The 16,730-nt window shown below is 34.0% G+C and overlaps 3 protein-coding genes across 4 annotated transcripts; 1 reads left to right on the top strand and 2 right to left on the bottom strand.

Moving 5' to 3' along the window:
- Positions 1-962: 962 nt before the first annotated feature.
- LOC103500641 (RING-H2 finger protein ATL60) lies at positions 963-2,280 on the bottom strand. Its single transcript, XM_008464013.3, has one exon. The coding sequence runs from the start codon at positions 2,059-2,061 to the stop codon at positions 1,243-1,245; it is 819 nt and encodes a 272-aa protein (XP_008462235.2). The 5' UTR covers positions 2,062-2,280; the 3' UTR covers positions 963-1,242.
- Positions 2,281-6,018: 3,738 nt separating this feature from the next.
- LOC103500639 (uncharacterized) lies at positions 6,019-9,174 on the top strand. Its single transcript, XM_008464012.3, has 8 exons — positions 6,019-6,537; positions 6,641-6,705; positions 6,796-6,894; positions 7,125-7,172; positions 7,532-7,601; positions 7,751-7,822; positions 7,951-8,061; positions 8,528-9,174. Exons 1-8 carry the CDS (start codon positions 6,313-6,315, stop codon positions 8,663-8,665), a joined length of 828 nt encoding a protein of 275 aa, XP_008462234.1. The 5' UTR covers positions 6,019-6,312; the 3' UTR covers positions 8,666-9,174.
- Positions 9,175-10,284: 1,110 nt separating this feature from the next.
- Positions 10,285-15,881, bottom strand: LOC103500638 (protein STRUBBELIG-RECEPTOR FAMILY 7-like). Of its 2 annotated transcripts, none has more exons than XM_008464009.3 (16): positions 15,554-15,881; positions 15,168-15,300; positions 15,020-15,091; positions 14,869-14,934; positions 14,457-14,528; positions 14,297-14,368; positions 13,864-13,935; positions 13,710-13,775; positions 13,556-13,618; positions 13,151-13,452; positions 12,274-12,557; positions 11,827-12,104; positions 11,567-11,699; positions 11,126-11,262; positions 10,863-11,019; positions 10,285-10,782 (listed from the first exon to the last, which is right to left on the bottom strand). In XM_008464009.3, the coding sequence occupies exons 1-16, from the start codon at positions 15,648-15,650 to the stop codon at positions 10,636-10,638; spliced, it is 2,151 nt and encodes a 716-aa protein (XP_008462231.2). In that variant the 5' UTR covers positions 15,651-15,881; the 3' UTR covers positions 10,285-10,635. The 2 variants fall into 2 exon arrangements, with proteins under 2 accessions (XP_008462231.2, XP_008462233.2); XM_008464011.3 differs by having other exon boundaries at positions 15,015-15,091; positions 15,554-15,703.
- Positions 15,882-16,730: the final 849 nt, after the last annotated feature.

The following is a 16,730-nucleotide window of genomic DNA, read 5'->3' as shown; positions in this document are numbered from 1 at the left end:
AAGTTATGCTTGTATTAGGTCATTGAGACCGTTTTAGTGAAGTTATTTTCATACTCTATATGTCATCATTGTTCTTGATTCTTAGATGCCAGACCTACTTTTTTCTCTCCTATATCCTGTCCGTCTCTATACGGACATGTGTATGTATAAATGTACAAGTACTAATCAACTTGGCCTAAAGCTTTCTAGATCGATGAGAAAATAAAGTCAAATATTAAATGGTACTAATGAATGCTATTAATTCCAATTGGTTCGAGTTTGACAAGATTCTCCTATGTTCTATTCATTTAAGCTTTAGATGCAAAGAATTCAATCCTGTCAGCTGACGACCTTTTACAAGAAACCAAATTCAAATTTACTAAATTAGAGGAAAAACAGAATTTTCATTTTTGGTGATCAAACAAACGGCGGGATGGGACTTTTAAATATACTAACTGTGAAGGCCAAACTTAATCAACCTTATTATTAATAAAATAAAAAATTTGAACCCCACTTTCTATTAATTTATTATGTTGTTCATTCAAATTTTCAAAAATTAAAAACGTAATCTTAAAGGCTCCTTTGGGAAACCATGGAGCCCATTTGCTTTTAGTTTTTAATTTATTAAAACAAAGTTTATAAATATTGTTTTTATTTCTAACTTTCTTGTTCTATTATATAGTGTTCTAAAAAACTAAAGTCCAATTTTTAAAATTTAAAATTTAATTTTAGTGTTTGAAATTTGATTAAGAATTCGAATCATTTCGAGATAAAAGAAGTGAAACTTCAAATGTTAGTTTAAAAACATGTAAAGAATTAATCTCGAATTTGCCACTTTGGTTTGATTTCAAATTAAATGGTACAAAAAGAGAGAGAAAACAAGCATGTGAGTTTCAAAAACATAAAACTAAAATCGAATTTGAACTTTGGTTTGATTTCATGATACGATTTTGCACAGAACAGAGAAGAATGAACATTCATCAAAACCCAAGAAGATGAACTCTCTTCTCTCCATTTCTCAAATTTAACATAAATGAAACCCACTTCTTGTTTTTCACATTACAATCAATTCTTTGTTTTCATCCACATAATTCCAAGTTTTACAATGGCAACAGCCGGACTATGAACCTCACAGTCTCTTGCTTGAAACTCAAAAACAATTTTCAAAATGAAAAAAAAAAAAAATCCGATTCTTCTAACCTTCTATATGTGCAAGAGATTTTAAAAAACCACAATCGATTTTTTTTTTCTTCTTAATTCTCTTTAGCTCTGCCCTATCCCTTCTTGTTCAATATCTGAAGAAATGGGATTGTTCCCAATTCTTCTCTCTCTGCTCAAAAGCCTTTTCAATGTTCTCAATCTGTTCGTCACAACCGATCCCATCTCTTCATCGGCGAAACAAGTGCTGGCGCCGGATGTAGAGGGCTGGCTTGGAATATCAATTACCACCATTGCATTTGCTGAAGAAGGAGAAGAAGGAGAAGAAGAAGAAGAAGAAGAAGAAGAAATTTGAGGTTCTTCTAAACAAACCCCTCTTGAACTAACCTGCATTTGATTCCCCCAAAACAGAACATTAGTAGGAAAAATCGGAGACTCCGTTGAAGATTCAGTTTCTGGATTCTGTTCTAAATTCGGTTCTGTGATTGCCACTGGGTTTCTACAAAGAGGGCAGGTGGAATTCGATTTGAACCACATATCAATACAATCGACGTGGAAGCCATGGTTACATCTCGGAAGCAACCGAGCTTTCTCACCTTCACTTAACTCCGACAAACACACAGCACATTCTAATCCCTCTTTGAAATCCGCCGGGGAGAACACCACCACCGGAATCGAGTGGAGGACGGCGGAATCAAGGCCCTTGCGCAATGTAGTGGAAACAGGAGATTCTTGATTGGTGGCGGAATCAGAGGAGGATTGGTGAAGGCGAGATAAGAACCAACGGGAGTAAAGCTGGAGAAGGAGAACGAAGGCAATGACTAAACAGAGAATTAAAATGGCAGCGAACATGATTTTTCCGGTGAGCTGCATTGCAAAGGAGTCGCCGAATGGATGATTGATTGTGGATGCTTGTGCCTCCATGAATGCCCGAAATTGGAAATAAGTAATGGAATTTTGGGATTTGGGAAATGTTGAAATGGGAAGATGAAGAAGGAGAGATTTAAAGAAGAAATGAGGGAAGACTTTGGGGTGGACTTTTGTTTCTTGGTTGTGCTTATGGAGAGAAAGTGGAAGAAGAAGAAGAAGAAGGAAGAGTTTGTCGAGAAATGGTTTGTTAAGTAGAACAGTTGAGCGAACAGAAGTGTTGAGATCATAAAAAGGAATCACGTCTTCCCCTTCTCCACGAAAGTGCTTCTTGACTTGGTCAGTCTCTTTTGCCTGCTTTTACATTTCTTTTTCAATTAATTTAGCCTAAATTGCAAAAAATAAAAATAATGCTTCTTTTTAACTTTGTAATTTGCTTAACAAAAATATCTCTAAATTTTCAAAAATTAATTTTTTAACCTTTTCTTTTCGTTTTAAACATTTGAAAAAAGAAAAAAAAGATGATCATAGATACTTGCGTCATCATAGATTGATTGGGGTGGTTTTTTTAGTCGACTTAGTAAAGTGTCAAACCAACCTCGATGTTGATAGATAAGAGTTGATTGGTTTCTATCGGATTGGGTCAATCGTTTTAATATTTATAAATTCTCGATTTGAAACTTTTCGAAATCGATTCCAATCGACCACTCTCATTTTTTGATTGACCAACTTCGTTTTGGTTAGTCGGCTTGCTTTTTCAGTCTATCGTGTTCAACCCTAGATAAGCTCAAGCTTAACAAATAAATTAAATAATACTATCATTAATCTAATCTTCTTCTTTCTTCCAAACTTTTAGTTATGATGGATAATAATTAGAGAGAAGATAATTTTTTTCTTTTTTTTAAAAAAAAAATATATATATATTTTTTGGTGCTTTTTCGAGGTATATCCTACCAAATTGTTCTATCATAACATGACATGTGGCTTGTCTTTTATTAAATCTAAATCCCTTGTCTCGGTATCTACTTTTGAGGAATATTTAAAAAAAAAATCAAGTTAAATTTTGAAAACTAAAAAAAAACACAAGTAATAACTACTACACATAGTTTTGTACGTCACTTAAAATTTCTTAATTTTAGAGTTAAAGCGTAGATTAAAATGTTACAATTTTAGCCGACTAATTTAAATATACTTTCCCATACTTTGACCAAGACCTTGGAGATTCAAACTTGAAAGAGTCCAAATGATGTTAAATTCAAAAGGAAAATTTCATAAGTGGAGTGAAAATTGTTAATGCATAAATGAGCTATTTTTCACTAATCTTCCCATATTCATTTGTTTCTATTGGCTTATTTGGGAATTGAAGAGTTTTTGGGCAGTTTGTTGGGATTTTGGAAAAAAAAAAAAAGAAAGAAATATCAATTCTATTTCTATTGGCTTAAATTCTATTTTGTGAGGAAATAATAATTAGGGTGTTGACTTTGTAAAAATAAAAAGTAAACTTAAGACTAAAACATAAACCAGCAGTGTTTAGTTGTGTGGCTATATCATCATCATCATATTATATCGTGTCTCGTTCACCCACCACGCTCACATGGAACCAACCCCTTCCTCACCTACGTTATATATGAGATGTCTACGAGACGGGGTGGTGTTGTAGATGGCTTTCTCATTTGCATGGTCGTTATCTATTTCATTTTTTATTTTCGTGAAATTCTAAAGATTGGAATAGAGATTCCTCGTAAAAAATTTAATAAAGATCAAGTTTCTTTAAAAAAACAAGAACTATTGGTTTGGTATTTTTAAAATACTTAAATAGTTAAATATGACAGACATGTGATAGATTTTACCTAGACAAGTTTATATCATTGATATATTATGATAGATTTTACTATATTTGTAATTGTTTAAAATTTTTGCTATATTATTGTTTAGTTAAGTAATTTTTTTAATCAGCCAGGAACAATTTGAAAACTAAAAACACTTTTAAAATCTTTATTTGCAATAGAATCAAATATCTTTAAAAAGATATTGTCTATGTTTGCTTATTATTAAGAATCATGACTAAGGGAATATGATTACATAGAGTTACTTATTTTGATTTATGCATATTTTGTTGTCTTCATTTTATTTCAATGATTCTTTACAATTCTATTTTCTTTCATCATTCCTATATGTCATTTACCAATTTTTATCATTGTTTTTTTCAAAGTTGAATTGAAACCCAAAGTACTTTCCACCATAATCATATTTCACCCACACCCCTCCATTATGAGTCTGCTACTCTAATAGTAATTGTAGCCATAGACAAATGAAATTGTTTTTAACAACTAATCAAGGGGATTTTTGGGCCATATAATTGACTATTATAGTTCGTAGTTATTATGATTCATGAGTTGTTAGTATTTGAGGTGCATATTATCTGGGTCTAAATTACAATAGCTTGTGTTTTAAGTGAAACTGTTTTTGTTTAAGTAAAAAGCAGTAAACTCGATGAGTTTTAAATTAATCTACTGTTATTAATTGTAGATCACTATTATAGTTGGTGTCTCAAATATGGAATGGGCTATAATAACCAACAGATCCAAACAACAAATGAGTGGAAAGATAACAAACTTTTAATTTTGTATTTTTAAAAGTAAAAGTAAAGTGAGATTTGCAACAAAATGATTGAAATCTAATGATTTTTTCTGTGTTTTATATAACAAAAGCACTTTCAATGTTCTGCCATGGCATTGAGTGGCTCTGCCTTGTTTCTTGGAAGTTTGTTTGTCTCTTTACCAAACCACGAGTGGGCCGCTCAAGGCCCTTAATGGGCCCAGTCACCTGTATCGTTTGGTAAGCCCATTTAATCCCCATGTCCTACATGGAAGGTCGCATTACCTTTGTGGACCGGGCTGTGCTGGGCCCACTTTAGATTCTGGTATGCCAATGTCTTTCATTTTGGTGTTTGAATTGGGCACTCAAGAATATGCAAGTTTTCTGTATGGGCTGGGCCTGCTTCTCTGTCCAGTTGGATTCAAAAGGCCCAACAATATATACACAATATCTATGCATGTGTAATATTTTGAGAAATCACCAATGTGTTTAGGCCAATTTTCCATTGTAGTCTTTCTATGCTATTACGACATCTCTATTTTGTTTCGTTTCTAAGTAGGTCTACTATAGGGTATTTGGAGGATACATTGATGGTTCGAGTCAATCAACCAAGTCGAAGGCTATAAACCAATAGAAAAATAACTAAGTTGTATTTAGCTTTACGCCTTACAACCTCGAATGTCAAAATTGTCCTAGACATTATTGACATCACAAAGACATGTATAAAAATAATAGCCAATTAACTACAACAATTTAATCATTTCAACAAATGGAAGGGTTAATGATTTGTCAAAACAAACACTTTGGACACCATCTTAGGCATAAACGTTTAACATGTTTGGCAACAGAAGTAATAATAAGAAGAACAATAATAATATAGTCCTGTACAATATATTCTCCATCGATGTTAAAAATATTTTACAGGTCAACTCTCTTCCGTGTTTAGAGTTTTTCATTCGTTTGATTTATTTAATCATTAAACGATGGAATCTAAATTGAGCAACAACAAGTAGGTCTCTAATCAATATGGAACAATTCTTTCACTTCTCACTTCAATTCCACTTGTAAAGATCTCAAATAATATTAATTAGGTCCGTTTTAATGAACAAAGAGATCTTGAATTTTCTCATGAGACAACAATAAAATTTGAAAATTTGCTCCAAAGTACATTTTGATTATAGAGAATCTATTTAAAAAAAAAAAACGAGTAGAAAATCGATTTAAAAAACGTGTATTTTATAAAGCGATTTTATAAATTTACCAAATATAAAAAGTAAGTAAGAACTTGTAGAAGATTAAAGACTGAAAAAGCGAATTTAATAAAGTAGAAAACTAAGAAAAAAAAGCAAATTAAAAAATAAATTGGGGTCAAAATGTAATGAATATAAAAATGGAAGGGTAAACTAAGAAAAAGAATTAGGATGGGAAAAGAAATTCTCATTCATAACGAAAGTGAAAGTATGCGGCGGAATTTTTCTCCATCCGGCGTTCTTGCATTTCCCGCAACAACAGCAACTATTTAAACTCTCAATTCCTTCATTTCTCACTTCTCTCAATATTTTTTCCACTTCCAATTCATAGAAACCAATTTGCTTAGGGGATTTAGGGTTTATGTGAGAGATAGAAGGAGAGAGAGAGAGAGAGGAGTTCTTGTACGTACGAACGAGCGAACGAGCGAACGAGCATTTTCTCCATTGGAATTTTGGAACGATGAGAGCCAGATTGGTAGTGTTTCCAATCAGAGGAAGAAATTGGTGTTTCAGCAGATCCATCGACCCAACCGTTTCGGATTCCGCTTCTGCTCAGACTCCTTCAACTTTCAAAGATCTCTGGACCAAAATCTCTTCGTCTTCTTCTTCTTCCAAATCCGGCGCTCTTTCCATCGCTAACGCTAGTAACAATGCGGAGATTGTGACCGATTTCATCTCTTTTAAGGTTCTTCATGTTCTTTTCAGTTTCGTTTAGTTTCGTTTGTTTGTTATGGTTTTCGTTTTGATTGAATCGAATTTGGCGATGTCATTGACGTTCTATTTGTTAGATGAATAAAGCTTGGACTGCTCTTGAAAAGGCTCCCGATGGATCGTTTAAAAATAAACTTCACGGGTGAATTCTCGTCACTACGATTCTATTAGTTTATGGTATATTTCTAGTGAAATTAACGAACAACTGCTGTCTTGATTTTTCTGCTTGTAGGATTGGATTGAAGCTTTTATCTCGAGTTAAGCCGTCTGAGATATTCTTGAAGTCTATAACTAAAGATGTTACGAGCGTCGAAATAACATATCCATCAAGGTTTAATCTCTTTCATCTCTTTCACCTTGTTATTTTAAAAATATTTTTATAAACAATTTCGCGATACCGCTGTTTCTTTTTCGTCTCGAGATTCATTGTCCGACGTCTTGTTCAACACATAATATTGTTATATAAAATTGGTTCCATAACTAGTAGGAGAAGTCGAAAAGGATTTGTTATGATTATTCCAATTCGTTATGTTATTTCACTAATTTCTTGCGACATTACAGTTTGAATCCGCGGCTCGTTCGCAGGAGGTTACGGCATATTGCCTTCAGGTGCGATTTCTTGTTTCATCCGCCGTGTTTGTTCAATACCGATACACTCGTTTTTTTTTTCTTTTCCTCTGTGAAGTAATGCATCGATGATTCAATAATGTGTTATTATCTGCAATGAAGAATGTGAATGTCTATAGATAATCTATTTTCTTTGGACGTTTAAGATTTGGTCATGAATCACGATCATAGTAAGATCTTGTCAGCACAACATCCATACATACTAGCCTGTGATTCCATGACATATAGCTTATTATGATCTCAAATACCTCGAGTACTTTTTGTTTTTAGAAAACTATTCTTGTTTCAAAATTTAGATCTATGTCCCTTACTGATGTGAACTTTCTGTACATTGTGACCAGGGGAACTGTCATCCACCGGAAATACTTCTATGGTTCAGTCTCGCTGTTTCCATTAGCAAGTGCATTTACTGTATGTTTTGTATTTATTTTTGTATATCCTCCTCCATGATTTTTTCCTGCATATTTTTCTTTTCTATGTTGATGTTGTTCTGAGATGCGTTGCTACATTTCAATTCCCTTTTCATTTAATGATTTCTATACCGGTTTGTTTTATCATAGATTTTACCTCTGCCAAATATTCCTTTCTTTTGGGTTTTGTTTCGCACATATTCTCATTGGCGAGCTCTGCAGGTACAACTGTTTTAGTTCTCGTGAATTGACTCTAGGATTTTATTTAATTGCTGAAGAGTTTATTAGATGTACTTAATGTTTCTACATTTTTTCTTCAAACGTGTATATATATATATACACACTTTTAGGGAAGTGAAAAGCTCCTTCAGTTGGTCTCAGATAGATCTTACCCTGGCAACTCATCTTCAGATGGTAAGAAAAACGAGGACAAAGTCCAACAGTATTCAGGTCCAGCATTGGTAAGTTCAAAGTATTCTTATCTTCGCACGTATTAACACTTCTATTCTTGACTGGAGTTGGACAATGATCTTGAATTTCTCCTGTTCTCTTAAATGTCTTAGCAACTCAATAAACTTCCATATGGCAAGTCTTTTTACTTGATAAGTCATGTGCCATTTGTTATAACCGTCTTTGGTAAAGAAATGGGAAATTCATTTTGCATCTTATTTATCCCAAACTGTAACTCTAGTTGGCCCCTTATTTAAATATTTGGTTTGTTTCTATTTTTAAATTTCATAGGCTATCATGTGAATCTTTCCTTTGTTTTTTTCTTTGTTGTTTTACATTTGATCCAATCCTTTTTTCTACAATTGATTATTATCTTCAAAGACATACCTCATGCAATATTTTTCACTCAATCCTTGTATTCTGCTTTAAATCGCTCTTACTTGGATAATGCTAATACTGTTTTATCTTTATAATTAGGACATGCAGCCATCGAAGGAACTTGACAAATTTCTGAGCCAAATGGAGGCATCTGGTGATATAACTGCAATTAGAGATATATGCAAGATGTTTGATTTAAACATTGGTAATGTTTTAAAGTACAAAGATGCATTGTGATCAGTGATCCCATCTTCAGATGGGGGGAAAGAAGGTGCGACATTCAATCAAACGAGATGATGCTCATTGCCATTCATGGGATGAAAAGAAGATCAACAAAAATCATAAAAGACGAAACACGAGAGCCATCACATACGTTTGGACTGGTGGTTTGTTATGCTTCTTCTCAGAATTTACATTGTTCTACCATTATAAAAAAGGAAGTGCATAGCCTAATTTTCCCTGTTGGGCTTGGTGGGTTTAATCTGTTGGCTCGTGTGTGATCTTATCCATTCCCAGGGACAAAAATCGGCCCGGTTGAATGCAAACTGAAATCTCGTTGGCACCAGATCCCATACTGGTCAGTAAAACAAAGCTTTTTCTTTGCTTATAGAAACTATCAAGTCTTTTGTGAATTTTGTTTTCCTGTTTGTAATTTAATAGCTCATCCTTGCATATCTTATTTCGTTCATTTGATTATAAAATGTTAAAACTATTTGATTGGAAAAAATGTTTTAATGTTGTTCTTATGAGCTTACTTCTCTTCTGGGCTCTTTCCTTCACTCATTCTACCCTAACACCATCATATATAGTTCTCACACATATGTAAGTCTTCTTTAAATGTAATATAGTTAGCCAAATGTCATCGAGAAATACTTGAATTAAATTAAAGTAGCTCGGGTTACTTAAAAAATATAAAATTAATACAAATGATTTTTCTACTTTATTTTTTTTAAAAAATTATCTTTCTCGTCTCCGAGGTTTGATGAATATATGCATTTTGATCCATACGTTTTGTTTTTTTTAAAAAATAGGTTTAAAAGTTATGGCAATCTCTACTTTGAAAGTTTGTATCATTTGCTGATAAATAACTTTTCTCAAACCAGATCTCTTTACTACTTTTTTTTCTTTCCCATAAGATTTGTGAGGTGACATTGTTGCTTTTTAGGCTGATTTTCAAAATGACAAGGATATTTACGTTTCATAATGTAACTATTTTATCTTTTATGATATTATTCTATGAACTCTATTTCTCCAACTTTTCCCTTCTAACTTATTTAAAACTATTTAAAACAATTATCGAGCAATTCTATTTTTAATAAAATGTGATTATTATTATTTTTAAAATTTTGCGGAGACCAAGTTTAAGTCACTTTATTTCTTTAAATTTTGTTTTGTTTTTCTACTACTTCTTCTGGTAAGGGGCGTTCTCAAATATAATAGCAAAATTTATCTAGAAGCTTATCTATGTTTGAAATTTTGGTATAATACGAACTAATTTACCATTTACAATAATTAATTTCTTTTTAATTAGAGAAGGAAAAAAGCATGGAAGCTAAAACTAGTAATTTCGATTTGGGGGCGAAGAGGAATGTTTTTCACCCACTCTACAGAATAATATTATAGCATTCATTATTATCTTGTATTCGACAAAGTAGTTGGTAATTAAAAGTCCGTTTTTCTATAAATAATAACACAATCCCTTTTTCTTTTAGAAAAAGCATTTCAATTAAACATATGCGGCTGTAATTTCCACCGTTGAGAAATTCTACCGTAGACTAGACACAGACGGCCACCAAGATTTATGAAAAGGTAAGATTGAAGGTTTACGTCACGATCTTCACGATTTACTCAACAAATTTCCAAACAATAAATAAATAATAAATTGATCATCAAAAGCAAACAAAACGTTCATACAAAGTAAAAACCGAAACTCCGCCAATTATTTCTTCAAAATATACGTATGTTGAAAATGAAGTCTTCTTTTTTTTTTTCTTCTATCAAAATACTAAAAGAAAAAGTAAAAAGCCTATGGAGTATGAAAAAGACCTAAAAGACCAGACATGTAATATTAACAGACATACATTATTAATTACCATCGCAATTCCTTGGTTTCCACCCCATTCTAAATATGAAGAAAGAAATAATCTCAAAGAAGAAGGTAACGAAGAGAGATTTTGGGGCTTACGGATACAAACTTTTGTCTTTGTTTATGGTGTGTCCTCTCCACCCATCTCCCCTCTGGGAGAGGTTGCGTTGTCGCTTCCATATGTTCTCTTACTCATGTTTGCTCGTTGCACCAAGCGGACCAACGCCTCGACCACCTCCGACATTGGAGGTCTAAACTCAGGTTCCGTCTGTTAATATTAAAAATAGGCAAAATAAGTAGGTTGAATTATGTTTTAAATTGAATTGCAAACTCGTAAATTTACTGTACCTGAACGCAAAGTGCAATTACATCTGCAAATCGGGAGAGAGATTTAACGGGATAAAGGCCTTTGAGTTCGGGATCAACCATCTTGGTTAAAGCATCGATGTCATGAAGCTGAGGTGTTGCCCATCGAACCAAAGATTGCTCCGACCTTGGCCTTGAACTAATTACCACAACCATATCAATATGTCAAAACGGCTTAAAAATGTTGTCAGAAAATAAGAGAAACGAAGACGGAAATGGGAAGTGAAGTTAACTAAAATATTCACCTATCAAATGGTTTTCGTCCAGTCAGCAGTTCCAACATGACTACTCCAAAACTATACACATCACTTTTTAGAGTATATTGGCCCGACATGGTAACCTCCGGCGCAGTGTATCCTGAACTTCCACTCCCATCCAATGCCTACAGATTATAAGACACAAGCCAAGTTAATAAGCTGAAGATACGATACATTCTTTCTTTCTTTGTTTTTCATAATAATAATAATAATCATTTTATTTTTTTATTAAAAAAATTGTCAAAAATAAAACATTTGATAAAATATTTACAAGTGTAAATAAATAGTTTTGTTCTATGGAGTATCAATATTTTCTATTTTTGAAAAAACCCCAAAAAACGTGGATACAAAAATAGAAGATTATATGAACTTGCATTTGTGTATCCAAGTATATGACAAAAAATAAGATTCATTAAGTTTAAGATTGACCTGATCTGTATTTGGTATAAAGCTTTCCAGGCCAGAATCAGAAAGATGGGGGCTGAGTTCGGCATCCAGTAATATGTTAGCAGATTTGATGTTTCTATGAACGATCGATGGGGAGCAAACTTCGTGAAGATACCTGAAAAGTTCCTCGATAAGTATCATCGTCACATCTAAGAAATGGGAAACCTTAGTCTTCAAACACTGACAAACTGTCTTCCCACAAGACCCTATAGTCATTCATAAAAGGCTTGGTGGCAACTTACTCTAATGCGCGCGCTGTTCCCAGAGCAATCTTAACACGTAAATTCCATATCAGAGGTTTGTTGTATTCATCTGATAGTGATAGATGTAAGACGTCGTAAAGCGAGCCATTTCTATGGAACTCGTACACAAGCAAATGCTGCCCATGCTCTGAACAATAACCGACAAGTTCAGTTATATTGGGATGGTGTAATTGGGAGACTTTAGAAACAATATCAGTGAAATCTTCGGATAATTCCCGAGGTAGTGCAGATGAATTTATTTTTTTCACGGCAAGAACCTGCATTATAAAACATCATCCAAAGTAGAATAGATGAGTTTTCAAAGGCCAGAAGCCATTTGGAGGAATAATACGAGATAAAACCAGCTAAAGCTAAAGTGTGAATTATAAATCTAGCACATTCTAGGCGGGAGATCTATCATTAGATCAAATTAAGTTAGGTAGTAACCTTTCCATCATCGAACTCAGCCCGATATACGCGTCCGAACGATCCCTCACCAAGAAGATTATCAACATTAAAGCTGCCTGTCGCCATTTGAAGGTCTGCTATTGAATACGACTTTACATTAATAGGAACTGCAGCACTAGCCTTCTTGACTGGGGCTCGTTTTGAAAAGTTATCTTCGTCAAATGATTTTTGACGATCAATAGGTGGGGGTTTAAGATTAATTGCAGCAGGAGTGTCAAATGATGTTGGATAAAATGTGGAGGAAGAATCTTCCGATTTTGTTTCTGCATAACAATGTTTGAAAACACAGGTTAATGTTCAAAGTATATTTTGATGGCATAAATTTCCAACTTTACACAATCATATGAAAGCAATCAAAAAGAAATAACATCAAATTCAAATATCACGGATCATCAAGTGACTGGAAAAAAGAAGTTGCCGTATCACATCCTAAAATTTAAAATTTTTAGTTTATTCTGAGCACCAAAAACCAACGGTTGGAAAAGCAATTGTAAATTGAAAACTCTGATGTTCTTTCTTGACCGTCTCTTCCATATCCTTGACCAAATTTTTGGAACAAGAAATGACGGAAACTAATTGAAGGAAGAACCAAGGCATGAATATTTGTGATTGATTGTAAATGTGTAAATACTAGTTGTCAGTATTGTCTTTTATCTTTTCCTTTTTTATAGTAGTGTTCTCTACTATACAAAAAGACAAGGGATGCTCGTATTTGAAACTCTCTCCAATTTAGAATTTTCAAAGTTAGTGTAGATACCTTATAATCATTTTGACTCAGCACACATTAAAGAAATATTGAGAATATGAAAAAGAATGACATAATACGAATAACAATTCTCATAATTTATAAGCTCACCTTGTGCCGCAGTCATTTTAAGAGGTTGCAAGGGTTGATTGTCGAGCTTTTCAATATCCGTCAATGGTCTCTTGGATCTCCTCCTCCTGATGAGGAAGAATGCTACTACAGCTCCAATGACGAGCACAGAAATAATAATTCCTGCAATGGCACCACCGCTGATACCTGATTTCTGACCTTCACTAGAACCACCGTTGGATGGACTGCCACCTGAATTGTGACTTCGGTTTCTTCTCGTGGCTGGGGGTGTACCAGGCGGAGGAGGGGGTGCAGGACCGGTGTTCCAGGAGTTTCCATTTTTCCTGATAAAATTGTCAATCATATGGAGACCTTATGGAGTCATAATCTGTATTTGAATAAGAAAAAATTACAAGTCCAGCCAATGAGAATTTCAGATATACTCACTGCAGGTTGATGTTTTTCAGTGGTTCAGGGATCCATCCAGTGAAACGATTATTTTCAACATTCCTTAAAACATAAAAACCAATACGTTCAATAACTAATAAGAGTAGGGAAAAGACGTGTCTCTTGCATGTTAACTTAACTACATTGAACTCACAGGTTATCAAGAGGAAGACTTGCAAGGACATCAATTGTGCCAGTGAACTGATTGTTTTGCAAATACCTATTCAGAAGTTAATCAGTGGATCGGAAAAAAGGACAATACTACTTTAGATGTTAGTAGCGTAGGATCTAATTTAGTGAAGACTTACATAGAGCTGATGCCAGAAAGTGAGCTAAAACTCTGAGGCAGGTTGCCTGACATAGAATTGAAAGACAGATCCCTGATTGAAATACAAAATTCCAATAGTCACGAGGAGGAAGATAACAAACTCAAACATTTTCATACCAAAAATATGTTTCATGCATTACTGTAAATTTCTGGTTGTAGAACGATGTATTATAACTTCTTTTAATCTTCCAGATTCTAGATGAAAATGCCATTAAATAGAGTGGAAATAGAACTCATCAGGTTGAAAAAAACTCAAAATTGTTTAGCCCACAAAGTATAAAAATCTGCATTCAAACAACGTAAACAGGGATTGAATATTTGAAAGAATCTGGACTGGAGAATTTTTTGGTCAGCTCAAATCAGCAGTCATAATTCTCTTCATCAGAATCAAATAAGTAGGGAAGATATCTTACAATATGGATAGGGAAGTTAGCTGGCCATACACATCATTCAATGGATCCTGAAGCTGATTATGACTGATGTTTCTACAATTTCAATAAATAAGACAGCAATGACAGCTTAAGTCTAATGTAAAACAAGCAATACCCATTGATGGTAAAAAAAATTGCTTACAGGTATTGAAGAGAAGTCATCAAGGAAACGGAATAAGGGATGCCTTTATTGAAGTTGTTTCGTCCAAGATTTCTGCAGAAGAATAGGTGAAGAGAATATCATGTAAGCTTGTGGTTATTGAGCACATATGCAATTATTGAACTCAAATTATGCTTCATAAGCTATTCGGACAATCCACAAGCTTAAGCTTTCAGGAGATGACCGTCATAAAAAATAGTTTCCGTTCTTTCGGTTGAAACCCATCTATCCTTCAATAATAAATTTCTGTGGTTGTCATACACTACTAATATCTATCTTATGTACTTGATTTCGGACCTTTGGAATACAGGGCTCAGCTCATTTCCTAGCGGGTAGTGGACAATTCATGAGTTAATGTAAAACGCAGAAACAAAAAGTTTCATATGAAACATACAGTCTTTTCAGGTTAGGTGGAAGGTTGTAGACAATCTCGCCTCCAAGGTTGTTATTACTCACATCCCTGCAGCATAATAGGATCGACCATATCAATAAGAAGTAAAGAAGAAACAAGTTGAAGTCCATAAAATAAGGCTTCTTGACCTTACAGGTTGGTTACCGATGTCATACTTCCAAGCTGGTATCCAAGCGATCCACTGAGTCCAAGGCCAGATAAGTTTCTAACAAAAAAAATGTGAACATCCATAAGCATCAATGTGAAATCGAATGAGGAAAGAGTTAGGGTTAAAAAGTTACATTTCTGTAACCCGTGAGCCGGAGCAAGTAATCCCCCTCCATGATTGTCCACAAGGGTCATCCCCATTTGCGTTCCACTGGGTTAACTGAGATGGGGAGTTTAAACTGGTGTACAAAACCTTTAAAGCAGAGGCTGTAGATCAAAATTGGCAATAGTAGACAGGCCATTCAGAATGAGGAACAGAATTTCAGAATGGATGAACATTCATCCACAACGTGCGGTGCAAATAACGAAGGCATTAAGTAGTCAAACACCCATGTTCCTAAAGAATCTAATTATATGGAGGCAAAGAAGAAATACAAAGAAAAAAATAGTAGAAGCAAAGCCAAAAAGTGAAAATGAAGTTGCAGATGGCAGAGAAAGATGAATGGGGAAGACAGCTGACCATCTGTTGGATCTGTGGTTCCTTGAATGCAGATAGGCTTCGACCATAGAATGCAAAGAATGATGAGAGATATCACCTCCCTCCACCTCCAATCCATCCTGCCTCTGCCCAGAACAGGAATTAGAGCCTCAAATCAACCACCCTCTTTTCCTGAATCTCACTCGCTTTCTCCCTCCCCCCCTCTCTCTCTATCTCTCTATCTCTCTTTCTCTCTCTCCTGTGAAACTTGGAAAAAGTGGTTATCTAATTTTTAATACTCTGTACAGCCACGCTCAAGTGAAGCTGGCAGGCACGATTAGCCAAGAAGAATCAAAAGCCACAGAAAAGCTGTCTGTATCTATCACAGTTTTCTCTTAGTTTAATAAGGATATATTTTTTTTTATTATTTTCTTATATATAGAAGGTAAAAAGACAAAAGTAGCCTTGGTACTTGGTAGGTGTAAGTAATCTACTTTGGATCGCAGGAATCGTAGATTACATGGAAACAAATTTTGAAGAAAAGAAAGTGAGAAACGGTCTCTTTCACACCGATTTCTTCGTTCTTTTCTTCTTCTTCTTTCTTTTTTTTTTTTTTTTTTATTACAAGATTTGAATTCTTAATTAGAAGTGTGTTTTACAATATTTCAAGCTTTTGATTAATTAACGGTTAACAATTGAAATTACAAAGTTTTGACTCTAAACAGTCTAATCCTCCAAACCAATAAAAATCAAACCAACAATTATTGATGGTATGAATGTTAATAATTCAACATTGAGTTTCAACTACCATGCCATAAAAATAAATAAATCAATCAATCAACCACCGTACAGAAATTTATGCATAACTCCGTATATTATCATTTTGATTGAAATATAACAAGTAATAGTTGTAGTGTTGAATTACATCACTAGTCTCCACATTATAGAGAGAGGTTCCAAGTTTTATGTTTTGCCTTTTCGTACATTTAATTTTTGAATTATTATTCACTTAATTATTTTTACCCAACTTTTTAAACGTCGACCAGTGAGACACCATTACCACTTGCCTTCGTTAAAGTCAAATTTAAAGTTGAGACAACTAGTAGAAAGAAAAAAAAAAACAACAAAAAAACAAAAGAGATGGGATCAAATTCATTAATTGTACAATAACATAGCGTAAAAGTTTCCCCCAATTTAAAATGTTGGCTGTGCGTAACTA

Source organism: Cucumis melo, chromosome 1 (genome assembly GCF_025177605.1).
Source record: "Cucumis melo cultivar AY chromosome 1, USDA_Cmelo_AY_1.0, whole genome shotgun sequence".
NCBI lineage: Eukaryota > Viridiplantae > Streptophyta > Magnoliopsida > Cucurbitales > Cucurbitaceae > Cucumis > Cucumis melo.
The sequence above is the reverse complement of the archived record's forward strand: the minus strand, read 5'-3'. Positions and strand labels throughout refer to the sequence as shown.